Raw genomic sequence first — 12,479 nt, 5'->3', positions numbered from 1 at the left:
TTCACCTCAGCTGTGGACAAATGCTTTTAAATATCCAGCTTCGCAAAAGTGTTCATTCATCTCAAAACCTGAAATGTATCTGTATCTAGAAGCTGACGTTTTGGCCTATTTTTCTTTGCAAAATAGTTCGAGCTCAAGCAAGAGATTTTGTGGAGTTTCAAGAACATCAGTTTTCAAGTCTATGTAAAGATTTTCAGTTGACTCTAAGTCTGGATATGATTGAGCCAATCTAGCACAGGAATATGATTTGATGCTTTGAAATTCACACTGTATTTTTACTCATGCTAAATTACTGTGTTCTGCCAGAGATCGTTGAGTCAGCTTTCTTCTTCATGTTTCTCCTCTGCTTCTCAGGTGGCTCCTGAAATCGGCTCAGTAAATGGCAAAGGCAAGGAACAGATGGATGATACCTACATGGCAGCGGAGGAGGACGAGGAGGAGGATGGCCACATACCTCACACTCAATCTCCCGTCATTGTCCAGTCCTTCACCAACCATAGTGGACAGCCAGCACTTATTAAAAGAGAGTCAGAGATGGATTTGACCAATTCTGCACTTCACCGCCACATATGCTCTTCTGTGACTCATCAGAATGTTTCTGAAGGGAGTCTTACAAAGCCTAAAGGTGCTAATATGACCAACGGGTCTCAGTCTGATCTGAAATCAGCATGTAAAAGGACGTCAATGGCATCGGAGCTTCAAAGGACTATTATTGCCACAATCCCAAAAGACGGCTCAGAGAACGGGCCAAAGGCGTCTCCAGATGATGTGTCACTTCCACTAAAGAAGATCAAACTGGAAGAGCCGTGGCTGTGGATCACTGAGCAGACTACCACACAGCTGACTAGGCAAGATGACGATACGTGCGAAGATCCTCTGTCGATGTTGGCAGCAGTTGTCTGCCTGTCCGTCACAGAGAGGAAGGGACTAGAAGAGAAACTTCTCAGTACACGTTCTTCCATTCTGTGCTCCATTAAGACAGAACCACCAGATTTTCACTTTGTCAAAACAGAAAAAGATGAGTTGAAGAAAAGCACTCCTGCTAATTCGCAAAGGACTCCCCAACCCATCAAAAGTGAACCTCCTCAAGCTGTCCTGTTACCCAGTGTGCAGTCCTTGGCGGAGAGGAGAAACCTTAGTTTTGATCAGGCTATTGCTATCGAGGCCTTGACTCAACTGGCGGTAATACCACAAAGTCCCTCAGGTCCCATTAAAGCTGAACACCCCATTTCCTCTAGTTCCCCAGGTTTCCACACAAATCCTGCACAGCAAGCAGCTAAACGTGCATCAGCCATCCACTACAACAAAGTCTCAGTCATCAGCTCACCGCTACACCAGACTTCAGTGATACGCCCTCCTGTGGCCAGGCAGGGGAATGTCATCCAGTGCTCCAGAAGGCTGAGCTCTGATACAAAGCCTTCTGTTGCAGAAATGCGCACAAACTGCAGGGGGAGAGAGCAAGGTCAGGCTCCTTATGTCATCCATTCACAGTGTAGCTATAAGGACTCCAGTAGGGGTCATGAGCGGTTAGTGGAGGATAGGGAAAGGTGTGTCATTAAAATGAGGAGGAACAGGGACGAGGAAGAAGTGGCAGCTCAGCTGGCGGATCTGGCCTTCATCATCCAGGCGCGGCACAATCAGCAGTCTGACAACGGCCCCCCTAAGGGAACACCTGTTTCAGCTATAAAGTACAACTACAAATCCCAGCAAAGCCCCTGTCAGAAAAAGCCTCCCTTAAAAAAGACCAAAACTACGCCGTCCAAACCCAGGAAGAGGAAAAGTGATGGATTACAGGAGGGAGCGAGTCGTAGGACCGGGCAGGGTGTGGAGACGCCTCAGAGGAGCCGAGGCCAGAATGGTCTCCCACACGGGAAATCGAGTCGTCAACCCAAGAACAATTTCTTTTTGCCGTTGGCTCAAATTGATTTGAAGAAATACTTGGCTGAGGCTCAAGAAGGAAGGAGGCAACTGATCCATCAAAGTAACATTCACAATACAAGTCTGTCTCAGAATCCCAACAATCTGTTCACCATGAACCACACTGGTGCTGGAGGAAACCACCAGTGGTCGCTTCCTAATGGTCTGCCTCTCCCACACAATCAATGCAATGGTTTTGTTGAGGGGCCAACAGAGAGGCACATGTTATCTCAGGTAGCGCCGCCTGTTGGCGAGCTGCAGCACGGCGAGCTGCAGCACGGCGAGCTGCAGCACGGCGAGCTGCAGCACGGCGCTCATTCTAACACCAGTCCTGCAAAACCAGCTTTTATTAGCAACGTCAATGGGTTCCGTGTTCTGAGCAACGTCTTCTCAGGGCCTCCTGACTCCCCTCCTCCAAGCCAACAGAACTACTATAAGCTAGAGACGTCCGGATCCGTCACTGTCCTGTCCACAGCGACTGACGGGGCTCACCCTGCAGAGTCCACTCCAACCAGGAACGGTGTCAACAGCTTTCTGGAGTCTCCGATGAGTTTCCTGGATACACCCATCAAGAACCTGCTCAGTACACCTTCCAAAAAACTGGCAGATCTTCCTTCCTGTCAGTGTGTGGGTGAGTTAGCTCTGCTTCGCATCAGTCACAACTTAATGACATTCATTAAAGGAAGAGTAAAGTTGTGGAAAAAGAAGTACAACAAATTCACGTTTTTCTTAATGTCTGTATATCACATAAGACAGGTTTAAGAATATAAGAGAACATAAATGCTCAAGGTGGCAACAATATCTGTATCAACAATTTCCTGACTCATCTCTTTCTTTTTCAGTCTTTCTAATTTGCTCACTATTCTCTGTGAGGTTAAGCATTTCAGCCACTAAAAATGTCCATTTGACGTGGAAAACAAAGGCATTTAAAGACCAATCAGCAGGCCAAATATATTTGGCAAGCAGAGTGTCCTACTAAATATTTCTTCCAATCAGTTGCTTTGTGATTGCACTTTTATAAACAATATTACTGTAGTTCAAGGGGCATGAATAACTTTGCAATTTACACTTCGTCCATATTAATACTGTGTTTCTCTGCCATGTTTGGATCCACATAAGGTGTCTGTTTTTTCACAGACCAAGTTATTGAAAAGGAGGAAGGCCCTTACTACACTCACCTTGGGGCAGGACCCAACGTTGCCGCCGTAAGGGAAATGATGGAAAACAGGTACATTGAATTGCTTTGATGAAACAGACTTTGAGAACCTCCCGGTCACAAGAAGTAAACGGCTGTGTTACAACTACTCTGAGTAAGAAGGAAGTTTGGTTAAGGTATTTTAACACTTGCCCTAAGTGTCACGCTACAACACATGTGCACAAAAACACAGAAACACACAGCGTGCTGAAACAGGAAACCGTAAAGCTGAGACCAGGGGGCCATAAGCTTAGATGACAGCTTGTTTCAAAGGTCCCTGGCTCCATCTCTGTCCAAGTTACAGCATGTTCTTACTGGAACAATAATAAATAATTAGTAGGTTGAGAGAATTTATAGTAGCCGATAGAGTCAGGATGCAGGGAGAGGATGTGTAAACTAATGTAACAAGTATCAGTTTAATGAAGTGTGGTTAATGTGGTCTGACCCCCAGACGAGAGCTACTGTGGCGACAAATGGAAACTATGCGAAGCCAGGTGCTAGGAATGAAAAGGTTACTGGTTTTAATATAACCGTAATTACATTTCTTAGTTGATTATACTGTTTTAAAATGAAATTACCATTAAAACCAAATCAATTATCTCTGGTATTAAAGACTCAGATGATCATCAGGGATATATTTACCTCTGAAGAGCACTGAGTGTTGCTGGTTTTTGAATTTTTTTTAACTGCACAAAAAAGGATTTCTGTCTTGTTTTATGATTTTCCTTACTTCAAAAAGGAAATAACATGACTACTTCTCTGCAAGTAGTTGACTATTTGCATTATGCTAAGTGAGGTTACTGTTAGCACTAAAATTACAAGCGTGGATTGTGGGTTCAGTCTGCCGACTAACTTCCTGACTAATAAAGGACAGATTTTAAATCTGTTAATATTGGGATATTATATTACCAATATTACTGCTACTAATGATCATAATAATGGATATGGTAATTACGTTTAAGCTAATGACTTCAGTCAAAGCATATTGAATATTATTCCATATCCTATTTTCAAAAAGATAAACATTGAAACCTTCTTAAAAATACAGTATTTTTTGCAATTATAAAGTTGTGTTTGTTTTCTTTGATTTGCCACGTCAGACCAGTAATACAACAGCAGCATTTTGAAAACTTGACCAATTAATATTCATTCAAAAATAAAAAAATAGGCGCATCGCATGTCACTGCCTTTCTTGGCCTCTAAATTGCTTAAAATCTTTGTTGCAAGTTGTTTACTAGGTGTTTAGACAGAAATATGTGGTTCATAAACTGTTTGTTTTCAATGCCAAAAAAAAGAGTTTGAAACAAATATTCTTTACAGACTCTTAAAAATAAGCGGCCAGCAACTGTACTTCAAAAATCTGGAATTATTTTTGAATAATTTACATCTGATTTCAAATGTTATTGATTAACAGAAATAGAGACAGAGCTGATCTCAGTTGTTCTAGATACCAAGACAACTGTGAAATATTAATTTACTACACTTCCAAATTAGAAGTCAACTTTAGCATCGTGGAGCCTCTGGATAGAAAGACTTTAGATAAATCTTATTTTGTCAGAAATACCTAGAATTGGAAAAAGAAAAGCTCTAGAAATTATGTTTATGAAAAAATATATTTAAATAGAATTAGTGACATCTGGATATGGATTACAGGATTATACTGTGTTATTGCGTTACATGCAGAGGATGACATGTTTGTTTTTCTGCTCACAGGTATGGTGCCAAAGGAAACGCAGTGAGGGTGGAAGTTGTTGTTTACACTGGGAAAGAGGGCAAGAGCTCCCAGGGGTGTCCCATAGCTAAATGGGTGTGTGATTGCTGTAATGCTCATAATCTCATCATTTTCTCACCTTGATTACATGTTGAAGCCAGTTGTGTGTTTAAGGAAAACGGCTTGTTCCTTCTGAACTATGATTTTGTGTGCGTATGTTCGGTCTCTGCTTGCCATCTGACTTGTCACATCCCGGTCCACCCACCAGGTGATCCGACGTGGGAGCGAAGAGGAGAAGTTGCTGTGCTTGGTCCGACAAAGACCGGGCCACTACTGCGACACGGCTGTGTTGGTGATCCTCATCCTGGCGTGGGAGGGAATCCCTCGAACGGTGGCGGACCACCTTTACCAAGACCTCACAGAGACCCTCTTTAAATATGGCTCCCCCACCAGTCGCCGTTGCGCCCTCAACGAAGAGTGTGTTGCTTTTTTTTTTTAATCCGCTCTTTTTCTGTTCAGCTGCTTAATCCCGACCGTTTCTGTTCCATCTCTGATCAAACCTTTCTGTCCCTGCAGTCGCACATGTGCATGCCAGGGTTTGAACCCGGACACCTGCGGAGCCTCGTTCTCCTTTGGCTGTTCCTGGAGCATGTACTTCAATGGCTGCAAGTTTGCCCGCAGCAAAGTGCCTCGCAAGTTTCGTCTGCTTGGAGACCTCCGGGAGGAGGTTAGAGGATGTTTTCATCGGTTTTTCAGTCGATTATAACTCCTAAAATACTGCTAGAAACCGTCACTCCCCTGTTTGATGTCATAATGTGTTGTCTGTGTCATCGGTGTATGTTTGATTTGTTTTACAATATAATAAAATGCACCTCACTGTTTAATTTACTATAAATGTACAGAAATGTCTCCCAGCATTTTGCCCCCTAGTGGCCAGTGTTGAGTATTACGTTAGAAGACATAAAAAGAAGGCATCAAACAAAAGTCATTTTTCAGCAACCAAAGAAACAAATCCTAAATTTGTTATTTTTAGGAGGCAAAGATTGAGAGCAACCTTCAGAGTTTGGCCACTGATCTCGCTCCACTCTACAAAAAACTGGCTCCTGTGGCATTCCAGAACCAGGTATGAAACATTCAAACTGCAGAATAATAGCTACAATTGGGGTCGTTTTGAAACTTTTGCCGACTCTGTTACTTTTATCTATTCATTTAATGTCTTCTGAACCATCATCAGTGGACTAGGGAATGTTAACATGCAACCTTGTAATTTGCCTGTGTTTTTTTCACATAGCACTTTTCAAATGTCTTATTTTCCTCCTGCTTTTTACAGGTGGAGTGCGAGGCTGCAGGGGACGCTTGCCGGCTGGGCAGGATGGAGGGTCGTCCTTTTTCAGGGGTCACAGCTTGCGTAGATTTCTGCGCTCACGCTCACAAAGACACCAGCAACATGAACAACGGCAGCACCGTGGTAAGCACTCAGTCAGAACTGCTGCCAGGCTGGTTACTCTTGGGCAGTGCCGGCTGTGCTTTACAAGAGTATTAACATCTCTTGGACTTTTTCAATTTTTGACTAATTCAAACCACAAACTTTATTGTGTTTTGTTGATAATTTTTTGTAATAGATCAACGTAAACTACTATCTGTAAAGTGGAAGTAGAATGACTCATGGTTCCGGTTTTTCTCAACAAATAAAAATCTGAAAAGGGAGGCATGGATTTTTTTCAAGTGCCCCTGAATCACTACTTCCTGGAAGCAGCTTTGGATAGCAAGTTTTTCTTTTTGGCTAATGTCTCCATCAGCTTTGGACATGTAGAGACTGAAATATTTGCTAATTCTTCTGCTCAAATCTCAACCATATCGGAAAGGGAATGTCTGTAAATATTGCCTCTGATTCGCAAATGGATCTAGATTTGAATCTTGTTTGAGGCATTCAAAAAACATGAATGTACTTTTATATAAGTGGATCACAACCAATTTTCATTGTGTCACTGGTCTGTATTTTTTCAAAAAATTACTAGGAAAAAAAAGGTCTCGCTTTTTTACAGTAGCTGGTGTCCTGTAATGCAAGTTGACACCAATCATTTCACGCCTTAGAAGAAGACAACCAGTGTCATATTTTTCAGAAAGGAATGAAACTCTTGACCTCTGCTTGGTGTGCTTTTTCAGGTTTGCACTTTAACAAAGGAAGATAACCGTGCGGTGCGAAATATACCTGAGGATGAACAGCTTCATGTGCTCCCACTGTACAAGATCTCTGACAAAGACGAGTTTGGTCAGGTTGAAGGCCAGTGGGCCAAGATCCGGAGTGGAGCTTTGCATGTTCTCTCCTCCTTTCCCAGAGAGGTAAGTGGTCAGTGAAGCTCTGCTCAAACGTTTAGGGGGAGAAAAAGTTCATTTGTATAGCATATTTCAGCAACAATAATATTGTCAGTGTAGGGCCTATGAAAGGCAGAAGTCTTCCATAATGCAGATATTAAAACCTTGCAGGTGTCTCGCGTTTCTGCTTTAAAAAAAAAAAAAAAAGATTTAACTGATGAGTTTAAAATATCATCAAATTGACTGTGAAAATTTATGTCTAAATGTTTTTTGGGGTTTTTTGTATTTATTGGGTCCATTTGTTTTCAGGTGCGTCTGCTGGCTGAGCCTGTGAAATCTGCTCGTAAGATAAGACAGGAAGCTCGTCTGAAGGCGCAGGCAGAGAAGATGGAGAAGAAGCTCGGCATGTCTTCTCTCACTCCTGGGAAAGTCAAATCTGAAACCCCCAATAAAGGTAGTACGGCACATCTAATTATCCAAACGTTTTCGCTTTTATAAGAAAATTACAATGAAAAAACATGCCGTTTGTTTTCCCCAAAAAGAGCCTCAAGGCTTCTACAGCGCTTATGGACCACCGAGACCCACCAGTGTTGGCAGAGCCACACCGGAGAGAAATCAAGCCGTTGCTTACAGCCACAGCGTCAGTAGCTGCTCTTCTCCGGTGGCGGGGATCGCTTCGCAGCGGGAGGTCCTTCCCTCCAGCCACCACAGCGTATCAAACCTTCAGTTTAAGCATAACGGCGTAGCTGTCGGCTACCATACTGCTGGTGCCACTATGAGTGGTTTAACTCCAGCTTCTGGTGAGCAGGGTGCTTTACTAGAACGTATACCTCCACAGAACCTCAACAACGACTTTCCCTTTAAAGCTGAGCCCAGCGAGATGCACTGCTCCGCTCTGCACAGACTGTCCCCCTCCTCTTTCTCTGCCAGACCTACCTCTGAGGGCCTCTTCGGCAGGCTCAATGGACTTCTTCGGGCTGCAGAAAGTGTTGCAGGAGAGGTCAGGGGTCACGACCTCCCTCCAGGCCAGTCTCTCCCCTTACAAACGCCGCCGCTCGAAGAACCGCAACATGCGAAGCAGGAAGAGGTGTGGTCCGACAGCGAGCACAACTTCCTGGACGAGGACATTGGTGGCGTTGCTGTGGCGCCGTCACACGGCTCAATCCTGATTGAGTGCGCGCGCCGCGAGCTCCACGCCACCACCCCCATCCTCAAGCCGAACCGCCGCCACCCAACTCGCATCTCCTTGGTCTTCTACCAGCACAAAGCCCTGAACGAGCCAGGCCACGGGATGGCGATGTGGGACGCCAAGATGGCCAAGCGGGAGCGGGAGCGGGAGGAGGAGGTGGAGAGACTGAGGATGGAGGGAAGCGGCGGTGCGGGGAAGAACAGAAAAACATCAGGGGATGGGGAGGGAGGGGAAGACGAGGATAAGGAGACAGCAGAGGCAAGAAGGGTAATGAATGTCCCGACACGGCAGGCTTTCACTGCACCGACAGGCGGCGTTATCACCGTGTCTCCTTATGCACTTACACATGTGACGGGCCCTTACAATCGCTGGTCTTAGTCGGCATGTTTCAACTGACTCACTCGAAACTCCTACACCGTGGTTCTGCCTTACCTCATTCACCTTCAAACGGCTACTCTCATCGTCATCGTTTTTTGTTTTTTTTCTTTTTTATTGTACTTTTCTATTGTCTGCTAACTTTGTCCTTCTTAGAGTCTGCCATCTTTGGTGACGGGAAGGAACAAAGTTTGTTGGCTTTTCAACTGTGAGTTTCGGTGCTGGTTTTTAATGTAAAGAGATGGTGCTTTGAAGCAAGATGTTTTTAAACTGGTTTTATACACATGATTTAGAACAAAAAAAAAGATGTGATTATTTATGTTGATCATAACAATTTCTATTTAATTTCTGATATAAGCCTGTTTACTGCAAGATGTCTATGATACCCTGCTTTATATTGTACAGTAGGAGTGTACTTTGGTGCCATTCTCACTGTAACCCCCTGTAACCTTGGTTTAGCAATTTTGTTACTTCACATAATTTTATTTACTACAGGTTGTCACATGTAGCATTATGCGTTTTCCTTTCACTGCCTCCGTCTTCTGTTGGTGGTTTTTTTTTAAAAAGTACTTTTTTCTTCATTTAGATATTTTATTCCTTTAATTCACAGCTATAAATGGCATATTAAAAAGCACTTTCCCTTAACTTAACTTGAAAAACAGGGCATAAGCCTGAATTGTGTGTGCTGACAGAGATACTATACAGTAAATTTGACAGTTAAAAATTAACCATGTTTTGTTTAACAGTATTTCTGCAATAATTAACTTTTTATTCAGTTTGAGTACACATATATTTAATGAAATTCTGCTCTCACCAAAGTAATGAATCATGAGAAACTATCGAGAGTAGGTTCTCAGTTCCACCAGAGCCGGTCCAAGGCTGTGTGAGGTCCTGAATAGTTAGTTAGATGTGGGGACCCTTGTAGCTGTCACCACAGCTCCGCTAATGTCCCTTTGTTACTATTGTTAGCTAGCAATATTATAGCATATTATGCTATAATATGTAATAGCATGTTAGCTAAGACCTAGCTTCTGGCCAATGAATGTGCATCCTTTATAGCAGCAGGTTGAGCTAACATTTAAACTAATGTTAGCTTATCAAGAATTTCAGTAAGTTTGCTAGATTTCATTCTCACACTACATTAAATGTGGTTGACCACTTTTGTATAGCGTATCTCTTTACATAGATTATTTTCTCGTATTTCTTTCTTACAACATTCACTTTTGTTTTAAAAATAGAGTATCTAGAGCTACAATTAAACATGGACACAGAAGTTAGCTGGTCAATGAAATTAGATCAGTTTTAGCTTGATTGGTGATGTGGACGTAATATTTTATCACAGTGTTTTGTTGCATTTATTCCGGTTATGACAAAAAGTTTTAAGAAAATTTATCACTGTGTTTTTGATAATACTTCTTGAATTACATGCAGATCGAATCCGAACAAATCCTTCTCTGAAAGTACAATTTAACCACTACCAAAAAGCCCGCTTCACCACAACAGTTATATTAATTAGAGCACTTGAGCTGTTAAACAGTGCACATCGGATTGAGTGATATTTTGACACGTGCAGCAGTTACTGATGCTCTTACAGATCCTACTGTAAGAAGAGAAAAAATAATTTAAACAGACAATGTAGCAGACCCGATTGACCGATTGTGAGGTTTGCTAAGTTTATCAGTGAGAGGTTATCCTTACTTTTGGCAAAATATTCATAATTACACAAATTAGACCAAGACAGAAGACTCTGCGTTATACTTGGAGACATATTTGGGAGCAGTGAGGGAGCCGACCCAAAAGATCAGAATCTTTGAAAAGAGATGAACTCTCCCTCACTAGTTAAGAACTGTACTAACCTTTCAGATTGTTACTATAAAATGCTAAAAGCAGTGAAAATGGACGGCTGCATTGTACTTCTGTTTTGTATCAATTCCTCTCATATCTTCAATTGCTCATGCCTTGGGCCGGCTCTGGTATTCCACTCTTGGAAGAGGCGTCTTTCATAGGGAACAAGTGTGATTATAGGACTTCAAAATCTAACTGTATATTTTAATGGTGCTATCTTACAAGAAGCTATAAATGTGTCAGATGTCAACACAACACCCTCTTGTTGTAAAACCACTTGAACACCATGTCGCACTCAAACAATTTCTTAAGATGTTTTTTCAAGTGCCCAGCTCTTGTGAAGACCTTTGTTTACATATATCTTTTTACAGGGTCTCAGTAAAAGGGCTGGGAGTAGCTCCTGGGAATTTTTTTGTACCCATTAAAGAGACGCTCTTTATTTTTAGGAACTAAGATGATTGCAACTTTAGTACAACCCTTCACTCATATTCACACTAAGACAGATGACATTACGTTTTTATCTGAAACATTTGGTCGCCTGCTTAAACTCGGTTTTGGTGCTAAAAGACAAGATGTCAAAGTGCAGACACTGACTTAAACTGGTTCTAAACTGTATAACGGTGCTTTTTCTAGAACCCGTCCTTGTCGAATGTGTTCAGACATTGTCTGTATCATTTCCTTTGTCAAACATTGGCAGACGGGGGACAACAGTCGGAAGCATTAATACGTTTTTCAAGTGCAAGTTGAAGGTGCATACTGGTGCAGTTTTTCATTTACAGTTTAAATGTCTTCCACATTTTAAAGATTTCTCCAGCAGCTCTTAAAAAAAATCTGAACCTACATGCAAAAAATAAATAAATAAATGAATGTAAAACTGTTTGGAATCCACTGAATTTTAAACATCACACAATAAAATGAAAATTGTATTTTTTTTTTTAATTATTTCTTTTGAACGGACATTTTCTGTCCACATGAAACATTTTTGTAACGAGCACCAGCATTTAGACAGACTGTAAATATGTATGTGAACCACATTGTTTTTACTGTACTGTTAAAGGTGTTTTAGACAATGGGTGATCTTGCTTATTTTAAAACTGAATTACTGTATGTTGCTAAAAGTATATCCAGTTTAGACTTGAGAAGAGACTAAATTTAGCATTCCTTTTACGGATGGCTGATCTCTTTCAGGATTGTGAAATAAAGTCATATTTATATTTTGGACCTCATCATGATTTGTTTTTGTTTCAGTTTTTCACTCCAGCTTCAACAACACATGGCTCACTGATAAGTTCCAGTGTGTTGAAATACAGTTTTAACCACAACTTTACATGCTGTTTATTTTTGATATTTAGTCATCTATCCAGTTAGGAAGAAAAAAATTAATTTTTATTTGCTAAGTTACAGACTATTTGAGAAATTTTACTTACAGTAAGGTCATTGTCTAAAGTTCACATGAAGCCACAGGCTTCAAGTTGATTTAATACATATTACAGGGATGCACATTTGCAGACGTAGTATAAGGCAACGTCACAACACACTGCTTCATGTTGTGAAGCAATGACCACAAGGATAAATAATCCAGAAAATGTATGGGGTGGTCATCGCTACCCCTGCATCTTTTGAAAGATTCAACTCAATCATGCTATGAAGATGGGGATGCAAAGCGTTCCTGTCAGTGGTTATGTCGGCCTGGGGACAATATTTTACTAAATCTGTCTCCTCTGATCTTAAGATGAAACCAACAGATGGTCTCAGACTTAGATTTCTAAAAGGTCTCTTATATACACTGGAGCAGGATCATTTAAATTTTTTAATGAATTCTAAAAAATGAACAAATTACCAATCCTTTCTTGAGATAAGTAAAATACTTATCAATTAAATTGTTTTCAATTGTAGGCACTACAGCTGAAACTTAAGAAGGATCATAAGTC

General features: G+C 41.5%; 1 protein-coding gene across 3 annotated transcripts in view; it reads left to right on the top strand.

Annotated features, from left to right (window-relative positions):
• tet1 (tet methylcytosine dioxygenase 1) overlaps positions 1-11,774 on the top strand; it is a 33,602-nt gene extending 21,828 nt beyond the window's left edge. For all 3 annotated transcript variants that reach the window (XM_081616257.1, XM_081616259.1, XM_081616258.1), the window contains exons 2-11: positions 355-2,548; positions 3,055-3,145; positions 4,826-4,919; positions 5,092-5,300; positions 5,400-5,550; positions 5,857-5,946; positions 6,154-6,291; positions 6,990-7,166; positions 7,449-7,593; positions 7,682-11,774. In XM_081616257.1, coding sequence (XP_081472383.1) covers positions 355-2,548; positions 3,055-3,145; positions 4,826-4,919; positions 5,092-5,300; positions 5,400-5,550; positions 5,857-5,946; positions 6,154-6,291; positions 6,990-7,166; positions 7,449-7,593; positions 7,682-8,706 — 4,314 coding nt within the window. In that variant the 3' untranslated portion in view covers positions 8,707-11,774. The remainder of the gene's footprint in view (positions 1-354; positions 2,549-3,054; positions 3,146-4,825; positions 4,920-5,091; positions 5,301-5,399; positions 5,551-5,856; positions 5,947-6,153; positions 6,292-6,989; positions 7,167-7,448; positions 7,594-7,681) is intronic.
• Positions 11,775-12,479: the final 705 nt, after the last annotated feature.

Source organism: Poecilia reticulata, chromosome 15 (genome assembly GCF_904066995.2).
Source record: "Poecilia reticulata chromosome 15, P_reticulata-male-v2, whole genome shotgun sequence".
NCBI lineage: Eukaryota > Metazoa > Chordata > Actinopteri > Cyprinodontiformes > Poeciliidae > Poecilia > Poecilia reticulata.
The sequence above is the reverse complement of the archived record's forward strand: the minus strand, read 5'-3'. Positions and strand labels throughout refer to the sequence as shown.